The 20262-nt window shown below is 37.7% G+C and overlaps 1 protein-coding gene across 5 annotated transcripts in view; it reads right to left on the bottom strand.

Annotated features, from left to right (window-relative positions):
- The window catches only part of Mgam2 (maltase-glucoamylase 2 (putative)), a 112234-nt gene that overhangs the window by 34603 nt on the left and 57369 nt on the right, over positions 1-20262 (bottom strand). For 4 of the 5 annotated variants that reach the window (XR_004121951.1, XM_031381648.1, XM_031381651.1 and 1 more), the window contains exons 36-45: positions 16186-16319; positions 15908-15942; positions 15690-15806; positions 14368-14516; positions 14188-14272; positions 13539-13595; positions 13032-13156; positions 11570-11658; positions 7788-7837; positions 2255-2428 (exon numbers count right to left, since the gene is read on the bottom strand). Coding sequence is in view for 3 of the 5 variants with exons in the window: in XM_031381648.1 (XP_031237508.1) it covers positions 2255-2428; positions 7788-7837; positions 11570-11658; positions 13032-13156; positions 13539-13595; positions 14188-14272; positions 14368-14516; positions 15690-15806; positions 15908-15942; positions 16186-16319 (1015 nt within the window). In the remaining 2 variants the exon portion in view is untranslated. Of the gene's footprint in view, positions 1-2254; positions 2429-7787; positions 7838-11569; positions 11659-13031; positions 13157-13538; positions 13596-14187; positions 14273-14367; positions 14517-15689; positions 15807-15907; positions 15943-16185; positions 16320-20262 lie in introns of those variants that run through there. The other variant, XR_004121952.1, reaches the window with a different exon arrangement.

Raw genomic sequence — 20262 nt, 5'->3', positions numbered from 1 at the left:
TGTGTTGTCAACAGTACTTGTTTGAGGAATTGTGGTTGTGACAGGCATCACATCACTAGTGTTAGCAGTACTTGTAGGGAAAAATGTAGTTGTACCAGGAAATGAGCTTGTTTCATTGTTAACAGTACTTGTGGTTGTGACAGGTATAACATCGCTAGTGTTAGCAGGAGAAGGACTTGTAGGGAAAGGTGTAGTTGTGTCAGGAAATGTGGTGCTAGTTGTATTGACAACTGTAGCTGTCTCAGGGGTTATGGTTGTGACAGGAAATACATCACTAGTGCTAGTATGAGAAGATATTGTAGGGAAAGGTGTAGTTGTGTCAGGAAATGTGGTGCTAGTTGTATTGACAATTGTAGTTGTCTCAGGGGTTATGGTTGTTACAGGAAATACATCACTAGTGTTAGTATGAGAAGATGTTGTAGGGAAAGGTGTAGTTGTATCAGGAAATGTGGTGTTAGTTGTGCTGTTAACAGTACTTGTCTCAGGGGTTGTGGTTGTGACAGGCATCACATCACTAGTGTTAGTAGAAGGACTTGTAGGGAAAGGTGAGGTAAAGCTAGGAAATGTGGAGCTAGTTGTGTTGTCAACAGTACTTGTTTGAGGAATTGTGGTTGTGACAGGCATCACATCACTAGTGTTAGTAGTAGGAAGACTTGTAGGAAAAGGTGGAGTTGTGTCAGGAAATGTGGTGCTAGTTGTATTGTCAACAGTACTTGTCTCAGAGGTTGTGGTTGTGACAGGAAATGTATCACTAGTGTTAGTAGGAAGACTTGTAGGGAAAGGTGTAGTTGTATTAGAAAGTGCAGTTGTGAAAGTACTTATAATGTCAGGTGTGGTTATGAGAACAGGACTGGTCACAGTTTCAGTGCTAGATACAGATGGGTGAGGGCTTGTGGGCAATACACTGGTTGTATTCGGTGTAGGAGGTGCAGGATCTCCATAAACCCAAGTAACCTCAGTCAGATCTTTTAGGGCCATATTCTTTCCAGTCAATTGAATTGTTAGTTTCTGCCAAGAAAAAGTGATTACATTGATGTATTAGAACTTATTAAACATCATGTTGAAGGCACTATTCAACTTTACTTTAACAAAAGATTAAAAATGTATTCTTTCTTTCCCAAAAGAGTCCATGATACAAACTTTTCACCTTATATTGGTCCAAGATTACCATGGTAAGGTATTTTCTGTGTAAGTAAGCAATCACTTTCTTCACATTTTCTTATGTCTAAACCCTAATGTTCTCAAATATTTACAGTTGTGGCTAAAATTAACATTTATTTTCACTTTTCATCTTTTTTTTTTTTTAACATTGACATCTTTCTTTCTGGATGGCAGATAAGCTTCATGTCCTCATTATTGTCAATGCTAAGATAGTGCCTGGCATATAACAGGCATTGAATATGCTATAGAGTTTCCCCAAATAGTACTCAGGGATTTTCTGCAGCTAGGTTAATTAGTAACAATACTTTTACAACAGTTTTGAATCCAGTAATCCAAGGAACATATTATTTTATCTAAGTATGTAACAAAGAAGTCCACAGGGGCACAAGATCTACATGGGTGCTCAGAATGGTCATTTCTCCAAATCTCAATGCTAGTCAGACACTATTTTCTCCATTTGGAAGCAGAGATTGTAGCTATTTGTTTCCAGGTCTCTAAACCATTCTATTTGGGCTACTGCATCTGGTTATAATTAATTAGTCCATGATCTAAAGTTACTATTCAGATTCTAAAGTGAACATTACATTGGTTGCTATTCTATCAGTAACCCTTCTTGCAAAATGTGATTTCACTTGGTTCCAGAGCTGAGACAAAGCTGTTGCTGTAATAGTCTTAATAGTCTGATATTTATGACACTCTGTTTTGTTAGGCAAATAAACATTTCATATTATGAGTGAAACATTCAAACAGTAATAGTAATGGTTAAGTGCCAACTTGAAGCTTTAAAAACATTCCTTGGCTTTAACCTCTGAGAAAAAATATTTCTATGTTTTGTGAGGTAGCCTAGGAAAACAATCTGTTCAAACCTAACCCAGTTCATTAGTAAACACAACAGAGAGGATGTCATCAGGCTACAAATCATCACTATCAGACTACAAAGGGAAAACCACCAATGTTGTATTCTTTACAATATCCTCACAGATTTTCAGAAACAGGTGCAACTCTTCTAGCATGTATAACATATATGGAAGTAGCAGAGGTAATTTAATAGAACAATAATCCGAGTTCATGGTAGCATTTCTTTCAGACATACCTGATTGTAGGGCTCACTTGTGAAATTGTTCTGGGTGAATTGCTGGTTGTTGTAGATACAATTGACTTGTACCACATAAGTATAGTTTAAACCCCAAATTCTAATGTATCCAATTCTCAGTGGATTTGTGTCACTCAGATACTGATTATGTATGATCTGGATTTTCAAGCTGTTCTATAAAAATTCAGAAAGAGAAAACATATATAATACACATGTTGTAAACTATGGTCTATATTGCAATATGAAATTATTTTAAATTACTCTTATTGTACTTGTTTTTATTTCTAATTTTTATTAAATATTTCATGGAGACATAGTTCCCAAGTACCAGCCATGATAAATTTTATGATATCTGTGATGGATAATCTTGATTTTCAACTATAACTGGAATCAACTAAAACTAGTTGTGCACACCTGTGAAGGGTTTTCCTAATTGGATTATTTGAAGTAACAAAACCCACCCTAAAGCTGGGCCACATATTTTCTAATGACAACTCACATAAAAAGGCAGAAGTAAGCTGTTTTCTTTTTTCTGCTTGTCTTCACTATCTCTGGAGAATTTGTCTGTGCTACACATGAGGCATTCCTTTACTGGTATTAGAGCCTACTGCTGTGAGACTCCAGTATAGGCTGAAGACCAGTGGAGATATCCAGTCTCATGAACTGAACAACTTCCAGATTCTTAGTTTTTCAGTCAGGAGACGGCCATTACTGGACTAGGCAGGCCACAGCCTATAAGCCACTTTAACAAATCCCCTCTCTATGTGCTCTTGTGTTTGTATGTTTGTGTGTTTGTGTGTATGTGTGTGTGTGTGTGTGTGTGTGTGTGTGTTTATTCTATCAGTTCTGTTCATCTGGAGAATCTTAATAAACCTGTCAAAGACAAGTTTATGAACCAAAAATGGTTCTGTTAATTATTTTTAGTGTATTCATACTAATTCTTATAATAAAGCATCATTACTTATGTTCTTCTGATAAGAAAATTATGATTATAGGAAATAGAGTCATCCATTTTCCTAGAGTTAAGTAACATAGGTGGGTGGGCTGATGGCATGCTGGCATACATAATATAGTAGCATAGTAAACTGTCACTGAATTAAGAAGATATTCAAGGAACATAGCAAATTGTCTAAATTATGATCAAAAGTATTTATGAATCAATGAGTTAAAATGAGATAAATTATGAGATGTTATTCAACTAAAGCAAAATGAAAATCATAGCAAGACATGGAAATCCAAAAGTCCTAGAAGGACACTTGAGTGTTACAGGCGGTGAGAATTGGACACGTAATGGGGCCAGATAGACAAGGACTAGTATAACAGGTGTTAAAGTAAACAGTGAAACAATACTGATTAAAAACAAGGCTACTGTTGCACCCCACTCCCCCGCCCCCACCATCCCAGTATAGCTGTAGCCTGCCAGTAATTATCTATTGCTTCTGTAATATGCTTGCCAGCTATTTCATATTGTTAACAGAAAAATAATTTGACTAAGAGAAGAGTCAAGCAGACCACATACCCTGTTATGTTCTATATATTCTGAGGTTTGTTAATCTTAATAAATTCCACATCCATAAGGTCTACTTAGGAACAATCAGAATAAATGTCAGTTAGGACTGTTCTGTCTAGCTAGCCAAAACAGTGTGAGTCATAGCTGACCACCAGGTAGCATTTCCTGTAACTGTACATGAACTCACTGTGGCTTTTGTAGTTTTTTTTTCTTTTATATACTGGCCCTGAAAAATGTTCAAGGTCCAGTCTTAGCTTCTGAGGCTAGGTTGTGACCCTGATTGATCAATCAGTCTTGGCATATGTCTTCAATAAACAATTTTTGCTTAACTGAGACTGGAGTCTCAGTAGTTTGTGTGGTGATTCCTGATTCTCAATGACTATGATAATTCTATGGGGAAGAAAGGGGAGGCAAAGACAGTAGAGTAAAGCTGTATGTTGCTTGACTCTAGTGATAACATTAGAAAGAGAAAAAAATATTCCATTATGTCTTGAAAAACTAACAAAGTCAAATGTAATGGCACATGACTGTAATCTCAGCTCTGCAGAGGCTAAGTTGGAGGTACCATGAATTAAAATCCTATTGGGCTACACATCAAGTTCAAAATCAGTCTGAGCAAGAGAAGATGGGACTCCATGTCAAAATAAATAAATAAGGAGCTAGAGGTTAAGCTCATGGATTAAGAGAACTTTCTGTCCTTCAAAATGACATAGATTTAGTTTTCATCACCATGTCAGGCTTACAACCACTTAATACTACAGCTCTAAGAGACCTGACGTCTTCCTCTGGCCTTCTTGAACACCTACACATGTAAATATTTTTCATTAAAAACACAAACAATAGGACATTTTGTGACTGGTTGGGCACACAGAACCAGGATGAAAATTCAAGGAAAGATATATAACTAGAAGAAAATAATTAGCTTTTTGATTTAAGAGCTTATTGTCAAATTTATTTCAATTTTGAAAGCTACTTGGAAAAAATGTTCACACTTCAGAAATGTGCAAATGCTACGTATACCCCTTGCCAACACCAAGCTGGTTTACCAGCCAAAGTGACATTGATATTGATCACCCAGACCCCAGAGAAAGAGGGGAGTTTCTTTTATCTCAGTCTCATCTTTAGAGTGGAAAAAAATCTATCAAATATTATAAAAGAATTCATTATTATTACTTTAAAATAAAAAGAAAATTGAATGTTAGAATTAGGAATTATTTAAATGAATGCTAATATTATAAAAAAGAAAAACTAGACAGAAGTATCTCGCTTAAAATTAATAATGAAGCTTGGCAGTGGTAGTGCATACCTTTAGTTCCAGCACTTGAGAGAGAGTGGCAGGCAGATCACTAAGAGTACAAGGCCAGCCTGACCTACAAATTGAGTTCCAGAACATCCAAGGATACACAGAGAAAGAAAGGAACATTTTAAGGGGATATGTATCTTTAAAATTCAACACAAATTATCCCCACCAGAAGAAATAATAAAGTTTTTCTAAGAAGTGGTGTCAGGCTCTCTAGCAACTCCTCTGCTATTGGAACACAATGTAAACTGTGTTTTAAGTTTTCTACCAGATACATTTTTTTAAAGAGTAAAAAGAATCAGAAGAACTGTAAAATACATTCTTTTTACCTGGTATTTCTAAGTTAGTTCAGGGTGTATTCAGTATAAGAATACTCATGAAATCTTTTATTCTCTGTCTAAACTCAGCATTTGAATGTTTCAAATTAGGCTTGTCACATTTTCAAATATGGAACAGCCACAGATGAGCAGTGGGTACCATATTGTGTAATACAAGTGTTAATCATGCTCACAATCCTGGCCACCGTATTTTAAGAGACATCTAGATTAACTGGCATTCAGAGTAATCAGATCTAGGAGCCAGCACAACACAAAGAAAATGTCAAGTTTTAACCCAGAAGTATGCATAATTGTAAGACAAGACAGGGAAGTATTGAACAAACATCTAATATTTGAGAGCACGGTTGCAGTTAATTTGTACTGCAGTACCCAATGTTTTAAGTCAATGGATAAGTAATTAGCAGATTCTAGACTTGATTAGAATGATTTACATAATTCTCAGGAGAAGAAGACAAATTGTCCATGGAATCATCCAACATGTTAATGTATATTAATAGCATTGTTGCCTCTAATTATTTATTCTTCTATAACTGTAAGTTTCCATGTGTTTCTTATAATGTTGCCTTTCTGAAATAGATATAATGAGCTCCAGCCCTGCTTCTGGACTTGGTTGCATATCCTTGGCTAATGAGAAATTAGTCAATGATACAGAATGTAATTTTTTAAAAAATAACTTGATATTTCCAGTTCTAATTTTTAAAGATGTGATTATTGACTTATGTATATGTGTGTATGCACTTGTATGAATTTATGTGCACTCTATAGATGCAGATGCCTTGAGAGTCCAAAAAACATTGGTTTTTCTGGAACTGGAATTACAGGTGGGTATAAACTGCCTGGAGGAAGTGCTAAGAATCAAACACAGCTCCCCTGCAGAAGCAGAAAGCACTTTCAACCACTGAGCCATCTCTCAAGCCCCTTATGTTACAGGATATTTGATCATTATACAGAGAAAACCTAGTTGTTAACAAGGACTGTAGGAGGTAAAGGGGTTTGCAACTTCATAGGAAGAACAACAATATCAACCAACGAGGCCCCCAAAAGCTTCCAGGGACTAAACCACTATGCAAAATGTAAAAGCTTAAATAGATATTGGGTTTGTCAGATGCAGTTAGCTGTGTCCTAAAAAGTTGCAGTTTGAGTGCTCCTCTAAAGCCTCTATAGATAAAAATGCTAAATAATGGGAAGTTTCTGCCTATTTTAAGGCAAGTGGAAGGGGTCTTGTGTTCTCCGCCGTATGACCTGAGGCAAAATCATCTAAGTGCCCTTAAGACACTCCACCTTAAAAATGGAAATTGCTGGGCCCCTACTTATTTGACTTGGCATTCCTTCATCCACCAAGAAGGTGACAAGCCTGCCAAGGGTGGAGGAGAAGGAACTTAGAGACTTTTTTTTAATAAGCAATTGGATCTTTGTTAGGGTCACTTTCTTTATGGAAAATGGTAAGAGATAGGAATTTTCTCTTTGGGCTTGCAGGAACAACAAAGAAACAGCTGGCAGGACACTGATAAAACAGTATTCTAGGAAGGAGAGCTAAGAAGCTCTCTTGGGTTTAGAGCAGTTCAAGAAAGAGCTAGACTAACTTGATAGTATGACACAGAGAGAAAGAGATTTCTAAAGAGCCAGCAGCTTAGTTGTTGGATCAGGTGTGTACATAGATATTCTGTATATAGTTAAGAAAATAAAGTTACCTCACTGGGCTAGTAAGTTTTTACCTCAATTTATGCCTCCCATGACTTTATTGATATAGATATTAGATAAAGGTTACACCTTCACTTCTATTTTATGATATTCCACAATCATGAAAAAGTGATTCTCAGAAATCCCACATAATGTTATTTTAGCTCAGCTTCAGGTCAGACGAACACCAGCTATGTAAGTATAGTCAAGCTCATGAAAGCCCAGCAATAGACAGGTGGCTACGTGCAGATACATATGATCCAATCAGTGTAGGTCAGATCATCTGAACTTTGGATATTCATGAATTCACTAACTTTTGCTGTCAAATATTTTTCTGACAATGAAGCCATCAAGTTGCTAACTATAAAAGAGTGTTACATAATGGATCACTTATGTAACATTTGTACTTCAAAATGTTATCAGCTAGAAAACGTCTTATCCCTAGAAATAAGGTATACATTGAAGAACCCATTCCCTTCTCCCAGGATAATATGATCTCCAATTTTTTTTTCAAATAATGATGGTATTCTGGATAAGTGTAAAATAAGGACTACTTTCTTACATATTTTATTGTTGATAATATAAATTAAGCAAGTAAAGGTAGGAAGTATTTTTCTTAAGATATTACATTTACACAGCTAGTGGATGATGTCTAATTTGTAGGTAACTGGAAAAGCATTTATGAACTCAATAAGGTAGTCTTACCTTTTCTGCTCTAAAGGTAGCCAAGAAATAGTTTCCTTTTTCATATGTATCTGAAAACAAAAAGAAAAGAATAAACAGTTATCTGCTTCAGTTCTAGCAGATTATCTCATGTTGAGTCCAAAATATCTTAAATGGATCACAATGACCAAGGAGGTATGCTTCATCTTCCTAAGAAGCAATAAGGATAATTAGCAAGCCCTTGTTAGGCTTGGTACCTAACACTAAGGAAAACAGAAAACCCCTTTCCATTTCAGCTTCTTATCTGGCATATGCTTTCTTACACATCCCAGGACCACCTGCCTAGTGATAGCATCATCTACAATGTTCTGGGCCTCCTAAGTCAAACATTTAAGAAAATATACCACAGATGTTCCCATAAGACAGCCTCTCAGGGTTTTTTCCCTTAATTGAGGCTCCCTCTCCTAAAATGTCTGTAGCATGTGTCAACTTGACATAACTAACCAGCATAACTATTTGACAAAACAAACAAAGAAACAAAATACCCAATTACAACATCAAATGAACTAACAAATGAAAAAAACAAAACAAAACAAAAACAAAACAGGACCAGGACCAGGCATGGAAAATGACCGCTTGAGTTAGTCTAACAGATTTTTTCCCAAATATAGACTATTGTTGTACCCTTGGTTGCTTCTCAGAGGTTGAAGGTAAATCACTCTTGCTAAAGATACCACATACTTGGGATATAGGCCTCAGAAGCTTTGAGCTGGATCTAACCTGAAACTCTCCTTCCTGTGGTCTAGCCTTCATAGTACCAGCAATACTCAATAAACTGTCAAGAGAGGAGAGCAATCAAATAATCCTATTCAGCTGAGGCCTTCAGTAACTAAAACTATAACTAGCATGGCAAGATATCCCTAAGGTACAATAATAACACTCATATGTTAGTGGTAACCAGCAGCTATCCAATCAGACTTCAGGTCCATTCAATAGGAGGGAAGTCATTTCTAGTACCAGAAACCTAGACAACTACCAGGGACTAATGAGTTCCTAGATCATAAAAAAGAACCTACTACACAACTTTACTAGAGCAGTGTAATTCTTAACTGCATTTTAAAACTGATTCTTATACCCATAGTTATGTGTAGCTGTGCAGTTCATAACCCTCATCAAAGCATCTTCGTTTTACAGCAAGCAGACACATAATAAAATAAAAGAAGAAAAAGAAGAATACAAAGGTATGGAGGAGGATGAGGAGAAAAGGAGGAGGAAGAAAAGGAGGAGAAGAAATAAATCCACAAATGGTCATAATGCAGTGACCAATGGATCATGGGCAGCTCAAACTTAACAGATATATCTACAATACAACTTCTCAGGCAACATCTGAAAGACAGAGCAGAAAGATTATAGGAGACAGGAGGTTAAAAAAAAATCTGTTGTGTGATTGTTCGTTTCTCCTAAAAAGAAAAACAAACTTCATTTGTGATACCTACAAAATATGGCTGCTAAACAAGACTTAAACAATGATAACACAATGCTAATACAGAAAGGGAAATCTCAGGAGGTTCCACCCCTAGATAAAGAAGCACATGTTACTAATGCCTACTGGGGTAGGGAAAATTAGATTCTCCTAGGGATGCAACCCTAATTGGTTATATAATAGAAAGTGGTCAGCCTGAAAACATATACGCACAAGCCATGTAAAACAGATTCATTGGGTGGTGCTAATTGTGTTTATAAATGTGTGTGTGTGTATGTGTAACAACAATAAAATAAAAAGAGGTCATTAATTTGAGAAGTGATGTGGGAGGAGTTAGAGGAAAGAAAAAAGGAAGTAAAGTGATGTAATTATATTTTAATTTTAAAATTTTTAATAAAGAACTATATTTTTAAAATGAGTATATTTATGCAAATTTCAACTAAGGACTTATATTCTGGAAAATAACCTAAAATACAAAGCTAATACTCAAAATGCAATTTATAACAATGAAAAATAACATCATATGAAGAGAATAATTATAGTTAGATAAATTTTAGAGTATCTTCTTCATAGGATATGGACATGGTAATGATGCTCACTGAAGAGATTTGCAGCCCCATAGGAGGAACCACAATATGAAACAACTACTACCCCCAGAGCTCCCAGGGTCTAAACCACCAATCAAAGACTATGCATCTGCAACCACATATGTAGCAGAGGATGGCCTTGTGGGACATCAATGAGAGGAGAGGCCCTTGGTCTCATGAAGGCTTGATGCCCCACTGTAGGGGGATGCCAGGACGGGAAGTGGGAGCACGTAGGTTAGTGAGGAGGGAGAGAGAGGATGGCATAGGGGGACTTTTTGAGGGGATAAAGTTTGTAATGTAAATAAAGACAATTTCTGATAAAAAGAAATATTTTAAGTATAATATTTATAAATAATATGCAGCAAATGGCTCTGAAAACATGTCATACATAGTCATGAAACAAAATTAATAACAGCACAATCCAAAATACTGAGAATATGTGAAAATAACTATTCATAGCTGTATATCAAATTTCAGAGAAGCATTTTTCAAGTGAGTTTAGAATATTGTACTTTAATTATGCTTGTTAGTGCAATGTATTTCCAGGAAAACAACTTTTTATTAAACCTTAATGTCCTCTTTAAAAAAAAGTAATGATGCTCACAAGGAGTACTTCCCAATATCCAGCTGTGTGCCTGCTATTACATTCAATAAAAAGAAACTAGATTTACAAATTAAATATGCTCTGTTTTCAGCTATATAAAATTTTAGCATTTTCTTAGGCATATAACAACAGAAAAACAAAGACAATACAGCATTATACCTAAATACATACTTTTTCTAATTTTCTACCATTAGAGCTTTTGTGGGTATTTCATGCTTTTAATGAGAATAAAGAAAACTAGAAGGAAGAAATCCTTATATTAGTGAAGAAAACAGGCTACAATTTCAGAAAGTGTGGCATTTTGCAAGATCAGTAAAAGTGAGAGCAGGTTAATGTCAGCATGCCAGTACTCTTTAGAAATGCTTGAACAAGAAGGTGTTCTCATGATAATGATGGGTACCAGTCATCTACAATAGCATGAGTGAAAACTCATCTTGAAGACAGAATGGCAGAAAGAGCTCATGGCAGCTCTGTTTTTGTTTGTTTGTTTTTTAAGATGTTTTCTTTATTTACAATATCTCTTTTCCCAGGTTCCCCTCCAAAAATAAAATAAAATAAAATAAAATAAAATAAAATAAAACAAAAACTAAAACAATCCCCTGTTCCCTTCCTCCTCCCCCTGCTCACAATCCCACCCCCTCCTGCTTACTGGCCCTGGCATTCCCCTACACTAGGGCATAGAACCTTCACAGGGCCAAGGTCTTCTCTTCCCATTGACAACTGACTTGGCCATCCTCTGCTATACCTCATGGCAGCTCTTAACTTGTGTGTTACCAAGAGTTTCATGAGGGTCCCTATGTATGAAGAAAATGACCTGAGTAGAACTCTGGCCCACAAGGATGACTTCATCATCAGCCTGATATTTGCATGTACACTGTTTTATCATAGTGGGATGGTTCTGTGAGGATAGCTCAACCCTGAATCCATCATGTTAGGCTCATGAACTTAGAAAATTGGGGAAGTAATAACTACAAAAACTTGCAGTAGAGTACATATGAGCAAGCAAATTCTCACAAGTTTCCCAAACACCGTTGACTTTTTGGCAGCAGCCAACATAGAGATGTGGTTTTTGGTCCCACTGATACATGCTGAGCTTCTGTGACAAAGTTGCTCTGAATGATATGCAGGCTCTCTGGGGGTTCATACTCACCAATGCTTTGTCCATCATCCCAAAACAACTGGCCTTCAGCCTTCCCATCATTATCCAAAGCAACAGTCAATCCCATAAAATTTTGTCGGCTATTAAAAAAAAAGTCATTATTTTTTACTTGATTGTAGGTTGTAAGAATAAAGAATAACTGCTGAAAACATTTCTTATCCAGAAACAAAACTCAATGTATTAATGTTCATAAAATTACAAAAACAGAGTGAGATAAAATATAAGATACAAGTCAGAAGAACATTTAAAGTTTAATGAAGCATTTGTCAACTTCAACTTTCAATATTCAAACATGTGTACTTTCCAACACACCCACTGAAATAGTACAGTAATATGATGTGACATCAATTTCTTAGTAACAAAATCTCAGAAAACATTTTTCAGGTACCAGGGGCTAAAACCCAAACTATTTAGGATGCCATTTACAGCCTTCCATGAGCTAACTCAACTGTTTCAGTGGTGGTGCATGCCTTTAATCCCAGCACTTGGGAGGCAGCAGAGGCAGGCAGATTTCTAAGTTCGAGGCCAGCCTGGTCTAGAGAGTGAGTTCCAGGACAGCAAGGGACAGAGAAACCCTGTCTCTAAAAACAAACAAACAAACAAAAAACAAAAACAAAAAACAAAACACAAACAAAAAAAACAAAACAAAAAATAAAAACAAACAAAAAGAACTGTTTCAATTTAACCTACCCAACCTATTTTTACCTTTATTTCTTTAACCCACCCAGAACCTCACACAGACAAATTCTATTTATGATTTAAGAGCCATCTCAGAGTCCTGTTTCAGAAAAATCATGTTTTTCATCAACTGCTGAAAGTACACTGCCTGTGTGTGTATGTGTGTGTGTGTTTTAATGTTTCTTGACATGTCTTCTATTTTTCTCTCTTTTTCTTTTTTTGGTTTTCCAAGACAGGGTTTCTCTGTGTACCCCTGGCTGTCCTGGAACTCACTCTTTAGACCAGGCTGGCCTCAAACTCAGAAATCTGCCTCTTCCTCCCAAGTGCTGGGATTAAAGGCGTGTGCCACCACTGCCCAACTGACAGGTCTTCTTAATGACTGTGTGTGTGTGTGTGTGTGTGTGTGTGTGTGTGTGTGTGTGTGTGATGAAATCTCTTTTTGAGTTTACCAATGTAAGTTTTAGATACTAAACTCCTGTGCAATCACTGCAAGTGAAGGTGTTCTTAATACTCCCATTTTCTATAATGTGGGGAGGAATATAGGTTTGTATTCTCAAGAGAATTTTCACTCTGGAAAATTGTGCTCTTGACACAAGAGCACAAGTAAAAGATCACCCAAGGATTGAATTCATGAACTTGTCTTCTAAGTACTATCAGGAGGTACCCATAGATTCCAACCAGTGGAATTCCTCTGCAATTTGGTTTTGGTGTAATTTGATTATGTCTCTATCTACCCTGGTGAAGAGCCAAGTCATCAAACACGGCCTCATCATACCTGTAGTAAGTGTTCATTCCAGGCTCTTGCCAAGGCAGGATGTAACCTCCTCTGATGTGAAGGTTGATGTGGTCCAGAGGAGCCGGCAGTGTTTTCCACTCACCTGCTGAATTGTTGCCAGATCCCTAGAAGGAAGCACATAGATAAGAAATGGTGAAAAATAAATCAATTAAATGAATTACATATTTTACTAAAACTTCTTTCTTAGTAAGAGAACATATTGGAAGATCAGCAAAGTACTATAAACATGAGAGAAAAAAATCTATTTTCATTTTTTTCCTTAAATCTTTGAAAACCTAATGTTTTCTGCACATGTCTAGAAGAGGTACAAGGTAGACAGTGGGAGATATAGGTGCTTACATGTTTTTTATGTCTTTATTCAGATTCTCATTTATACATAAAGACTGGAAATTATTCTTTTCTGGTCTGAGAAGTTAGGAAAAGTTTTAGCCACCCCTCTAGCCTATACAATGCCATTTGGTTCTTCCCAAAAACATTTCAACTCACCGTGCTATAGTCATACCAACGGGCTCTGGGGAAATAAGCATGGATCTCAAACATGTTCTGAAACATAAAATCAGTGTGTCACTATTAAAATACAAGTAGGAAGCAATATTGATATTTAAAACACTTTTTATATAATTAAAATTAAGATGAAATGTTATTAGTGATGTCATGAGTTTGAAAAATCTTAATGAATATACTTTGAAAATTCCCCTTTAAATACACAGAAAATGTTTTAATTAAGTAAGTTAGAAAATGATATTAGAACATAGAATTTTAAAATAAAAAATCAGTGTTGAAAAGCTTTTATTAAAAATGTCTTGTGGTTATATATCTTCTTTTGATGTTCTAGAAACCTATTTGAAAAGAATAAGGTAAGCAAGACATGAATATATATAATATGGTTTTTATCTGAAGATAGTGCAATGTCTCTGTGGGTAGAGACATTTATCAGCAACCCAGAAACCATGAATTTGATCTCTAGAGGGCACATGATGGGAGGAAAAAAACTGATTTCTAGAAGTTGTCTTCTAATATCTGTACATGTGCACACACAAAGAAACTCAATTATTTTTTAATTTTAAACAAAATTTTTTCCTGTGACTTTGGATCATGTGATTGGAAGATGCATGGCTTATGCTGAGAAACTCACACTTTCCAGAACAGGGCTGATCAGGATGGCTGGGCCCAACATGAACTGGTAGTCTATCTTCCATGTTGTATTGTCTTCTGTGAACCTGAAAAACCCAATATAATAACGCTCTTCCCTATAACACAAACTGTTACTTACAAATGTGCCCAGACCCTCTTCTTGAGGAGAAGCAACACTCACTCATGAAGAAGTGGTCGGATGACAGTGCTGCCCTCTGTGTGAGCTTTGTGCATCAGAGTATACATATATGGCAGAAGGGAGTATCTGGTCCTCAACACTTTTCTTGAGTACTCTTCAAAGGTTGAATTCCAGGCCACAGGGTCTTGTCTCTAAAGAAGGAGTGGGCATGTAACAACAGGTAAGATCTTCTTCACTTCATCCCAAGGATCTCAAAAGAGAACAGCTGGACACTTAGTTACTCCATGTGTAAGCCACATGTTACTTCTCTTGTCATTTCTAGCATACTCCTTTCTGCTTCCTTGACCACCTATAAAGCTAATGTGAATGCTGTTTCTCTTTTTCACTGTTCCGAGATGATTAAGACAATGTAGCTTTGGCATTGTGTGTGTGTGTGTGTGTGTCTGTGTCTGTGTGTGTGTATGTGTGTGTGTGTGTGTGTGTGTGTGTGTGTGTGTGTGCATATGAAGTCTTACAAATAGGTTCTTATGTAGCACTAATTTATTGTTTGAGAAAATACCAATTCCATATTCTTTCAAACAGCGGAACACATTATTTTGTAGTTCAATTAGCAACTAGAAAATATTTTTTCTTGGCAATAATGCCTACAAGAAGGCCTGTAAGAAGTGAGGAAAAGTATACTACTAATATTTATTCATAATGTTGAAGTTCTGAACTTTGTGTATACTCCAAAACATGGAAGTCCTGGTAGTCTCCATGATTTGAGAGGAAATAAGAATGACACACTTGGTAGCAGTCTTCATAGGCTCCACCCAGCAGTTACCTGGCAATAGCATAGGCCTGGCTTACTATAAAGGACTGTCTGGCCTCTCCTCTGCTCTCTTACTTTCTTACTCTCTCTGATTCCCTAACCCCTTTCTTCATCTCTCCCCTTCCCCCTCCCCTCTCCCCCTCTATGTGTTTCTGGCCATCCTTTCCTCCTTTCCTCTTCTCTTTTTCTCTCTCTCATGTTCTCCTCTTTCTCTGCCTTCTCTCCTCCTCCTCCTCCTCCTCCTCCTCCTCCTCCTCCTTCTTCTTCTTCTTCTCTCCCTCTCTCTGTCTTTCTACCTCTACTCCCTCTCATCCCTTATTAACTCCCCTTCCTGTGCTCTAAATAAGCTCTATCATACTATATCTGTCCTATGGCTGCTACCAGGGGAAAGGATGCCTCAGTATGGGCCACCAAGGCACCCCTCCCACCCTCACCATACCAGGCTTTGTAAAACATATACTCTTTCTTTTTATAAAACACAAAACTTGTAAATTTGAAATCAAGTGTAATTTGATTTTTGTATAACACATATGCAGAACAATGGCTGCCTTACCCTAGTCCCAGCCGTGTTGTGGTTCCTGGAAAATGGATAAAAGGCTCCCAGTTGCATCCAGCGGACACACATCTCATACTCAGCATCTCCAAAGAACCCACAAATATCTGCTCCTGTCTAAAAAGAATCAAAATCAGAATATCAACTAGGTATTCTTTCAAGATAGATACACATACACTGAAATTCTAGTTAGGTGCAATAGTCCCAATATGACTTACATAAGGTATTCCAAAGAGACTAAATTCCATCATGCCTGCAATGAAATAAAATGGCCATGTTAAATGAAGACAGCCTTTGGGTAGGAGAGAGAAAGTTCAACCTGGCTTTCTCTTTACTTCATTAACAGCTCTGGGCAATTCTGATAAGCACACTCTGAAAGAGCATTCAAGTTGGATTGCTTTTACTGCCAAACTAAACATCCGAGGCATATTCAAATCATATACAGTATAGTTCCACTCCCATCACCAGCAAAGGCCCCTGGGGACAGCTCACACACCAATGATGGATTTCCCCAGCTGATCCCAGGCAGCTGTGTTGTCTCCCAGCCAGTGTCCTCCCCAGAGTCCAGAAGAGGGGAATGTGGAGCGGGTGATGACAATCCCTCTCTCTCCTGTCACCTCCTGCACAGCTCTGGTTGGGGAAACAAGGAGGTGGATTTTAAGATGACAGCCATGGAATTTCAGTGTAGAGTATGCTGTGTGCATGAGGCAGTAGAGCAATTGCACTAAGAGTCAGAGACCTTTTTCCAGAAGTGAGGATATGAGCCACCAGGAACCTCCCCGCAGGGTATAAGGATCTCATTCTTAAAAGGCCTAATCATCTGGTTACATGTAGAGGTCAGAGGAAGGGATGGAGTGAGTGGTATAGCAAGTGTCCATAGAACAAATTCTATAATCCAGGAACATATGGATCAATTCCACATCTGTCATTGCACAATCCTCATGAAGAAGTTTTTCTTGAGCTCTTATTACTATTAGGAAACCCAGTACAGGAAGCTACCAAGGATCATTTAAAGAATATGTACATAGGCTTAGGACCTAAACGTAGGAAGTGGTTCTATAAAGTTTTCTTAGATTAGATCAGTTGGTCACTTTTCCTTCTGGTTGTTTGGCTCTTCCAGAGGAGGGGCTCCTCAACGGATTACTTCTTACTTTTTTCCTCGAATAGTCTGAGGTAAGACTATACTGGAGGATGTAAAACACCTGATTTCTTTTTTCATAGGAAGAGCTGTGTTGTTTTCTTGAAGAACCAGTTTCTGCTTGGTCAGAGTGCAGGAAATATTAAGTGCTTTTCTACAGAATACTGTAAATGTGGAGTTTACAATAAGGAATTCAATTTTCTAACCTTGTAAGACCTTTATGCAAAAGGTTATTCTCCCACCCAACCTAGTAAAAGGTTTCCTTACACAAAGCACCCACTGCATTCTTGGAAATTAATGACAGGGTAGACCACCTCTTTTCTCTTTCCTTCATTTCCTTTGGGCTATTTTTTTTTTAATTGGCCAATCATGAAAGACTAAGCTTCGACCACAGCCAATGAGGGAAGATCAGTCAACACCTGAGTCAGAATAAAATAACAAGTATATTTCCTGCCTATTAGTTCCAAAGGAAACTCCAATTCCCCAAACTCGAAACAGAGTCCAGCTATCGAGAAATGAGTTTACTGTGGACTATAGGAGGATTTCTGGCAGTTAGATAAAAGCCAGAATGTCTCAGGAACTTGTAAAACTGGTTCCCTTCTACCAAAAACTGTCATTTCCTTAACCTCTGGTAAAGGGACATATAGCTCTCCCATTAGCAAACACCTGTGGTACCTATTAGCATATCAAGGTCCATGCTAGCCCCCAGACTCCCTTAGTCTCCACTCACACATGTGTTATATATTTCAAATACCCATGCCTTTTTCCTGCTCCCCTGCGGCTACTCATCCTTCTTGTAACCCAGCTTTCCTCACTACTCTCTCACCTCATCTCTCATGTTATGTCTTGTTACCTCTACTATTCTTCCTCACCTCTCTAGCCCTGCCCATATCCAGTCTGCTTTTCTCTCTGCTGCTCTATACTTTTCTGGATGCCTCTGCTCAATCTCATATTTACAAACAAAAAAACAAAAACATCCTTTCTCTTACTATGGAGAAGCCATGCGGTAAGTTTATACACTACTATTCCAGAGTGCTCACTCTCCTAAGCATAACCTCTGGATCAAGAGTAAAGTTTTGCCTTGTCCAAACTCTTCAGCTGAAGGGATAGTGTGGTCTTTCTTGGTGACCCCAAGTTTATATCTGACAAGAGAAAACTAGGCCTGTATAAATAGGGTGACATCATGAAAGAACAGCTGAAAAATACAAAAAGAGAGTAGAAAAATTAACAAGAATGTTGCTAGGAACCATGATATCACTTAATGTGCCTCTCTTTGTCTGTGGATAGCTCTTGGCAAACACCCTAAGCCCTCTAAGTCTAAGAAATAGGAACAGAGGAAGAACACACAGAGACACTGAATAAAAATGAGTGGAGGAGTGGAAAATATATTTCTACCCTGTAAAACAAAAACCAAAACCTGAAAAATCCAAATTATGACTCTGGGAAGTGGGATTATGCTATCATTGTTGCGTTTAGGGCTCAGGGAAGTTTCCTGTACAAAAGAAGTTCTTAATGACTTTTTTTTTTTTTGATAAAAGAATGTTTACAGAAAAGCTTGCCTTAAACAACAGTCAAAAGATGAAAGAGGGCATCTGTGATCTTTTTCTCCAAATAAACTAAACAGGCAGAACAGCTGAAAGAAACCATTTCAGAACTCAGAAGTCATCAGTCAATAAAATAATAAAAGTCATCTTCCCAACAGAAACTACTAAATTGTCCAGACAGTGAGACTTGTAACCCTCCCTCTTAAACCTACTCCCACCTCAGCCCACTCCCCAATAACCCCATCAGAAACCCAAAAGCTAGCAGCTCTTAATTTCACTGAGAGAGAATAAGACCACTATCAAAATTTTGGGTAGAATTTGGAGCAAGTTTTAATTAAATACTGGCCAGGATGATAGATTTTGGCCAGGTCCACTTTGGATAGTTATAAGGCAAACCCACAAAACTATGTATTTTTAGCCTTTATCCAATGGTGGTAAGCATATATCCTGACATTCCTCCCTATCTACCTCCTGCCTAAGGGAGATCAATCACCTCCAGTGTTGTTGGGTCAAGCAAACATTTTTGAGAACATGAGAAGAGGTGGCTTATCTTATATGAACAATATTCCCCAGCATCTCAGGGTGTAGAAGCCCTTAGGTTATGGGCTTACAGTTTGGAAGCATTTTTATTTTATGGATCTCTTAGACACAGTAATTAAAACTTCAAACATAAGGGTCCTCAAACGGATTCACAGTAAACTGAGACATCTGAACTCCCTTTTCGTTTCGTTAAGAGTGTTTTCCCCTAAACCATTAAATTGTCTATTCTAACTTCAGTTCTCCAGACAATGGGTGCTAAGGCTGGGATTTCACTTGGGGCAAAACATTTGGCTTAGATATTAAAAGTAATTCCTGGAGGGTTAGAACCATAGTGATCTCTGTAAAAAGAGGGAAAAGTCATGAACAAAGGCCCAAAAGCTTTGTTAGAGCAAGGACAGAAGCCAGAAATGAAGGAAAGGCTGTCAGTTAGATTCCTAAATTTGCATTCACTTCACCTTGGCAAAGGTAAGGAACCTAAAGACCAAACATTCAATGCTTCAGAAGCAGGCGTAAGACAGGCATTTCCTACACGTTAGGCCTTTGGATTGACTTTTCTTAGAGGGTTTGGTAAAAAACAAAACAAAACAAACAAACAAAAAAAACCCAAAAAACAAAAAACTGGCATTAGGAATAATTTCTCTGCTCCTTTGAGATGTAAATCTTTATTTTAAAAAAGCTGAAAGTGTGGGAGTTAGAATCTGGAATGTCTTCCCCAAGGCCTGAAGAGCATCTCTTTGAAATGCAATCATTAGGGAAGGCGGTGGGCCCCACCACTCAGGCTGTAGAGGGAATGTGAAGCAGACTTAAAGGAGGCTACAAAGACCAGAGAAAGTATTTTTTTCCTAAAAGGCCAATTAACAAACACAGGTGGCCTACACACACACACACACACACACACACACACACACACACACACAAATACACCCCACCCCCACCCCCACACACCTCACCCCCACCCAGCTCTCAAAACCTCCCCAGACCTTAGTTTCAATGTTCATTCTAGAGTTTGGTCTCTTCTGTTCCAGGATCTTTCAATATATTTCCCCTATCTCACTTGCTTAGTGAGAAATTAATTGAGAAACTCTCTGACTAGTGATTGATTGAACACTGATTAGATAACTAAGCCTCCAAAGAGTGGGGTGCTGGTGGTAGGAGTATAAGGAAACAAAAAAGATGGGAACAGAACAGGAGGAAAGTGGAGGAGGGGGGATGCAAAGGAAGGGAAGGAGAGGAGAGGGGAGAGGAGGGTAGGGAAGGGAAGGGAAGAGAAGGGGAGGGAAGGGAAGGGGAGGTGAGGAGAAGGAAGGGAAGGGAAGGGAAGGAGAGGAGGGGGAGAGGAGGGGAGGGAAGG

Source organism: Mastomys coucha, unplaced genomic scaffold (genome assembly GCF_008632895.1).
Source record: "Mastomys coucha isolate ucsf_1 unplaced genomic scaffold, UCSF_Mcou_1 pScaffold20, whole genome shotgun sequence".
NCBI lineage: Eukaryota > Metazoa > Chordata > Mammalia > Rodentia > Muridae > Mastomys > Mastomys coucha.
Note: the sequence above shows the minus strand (reverse complement) of the source record. Positions and strands in the feature narration are given on the sequence as shown.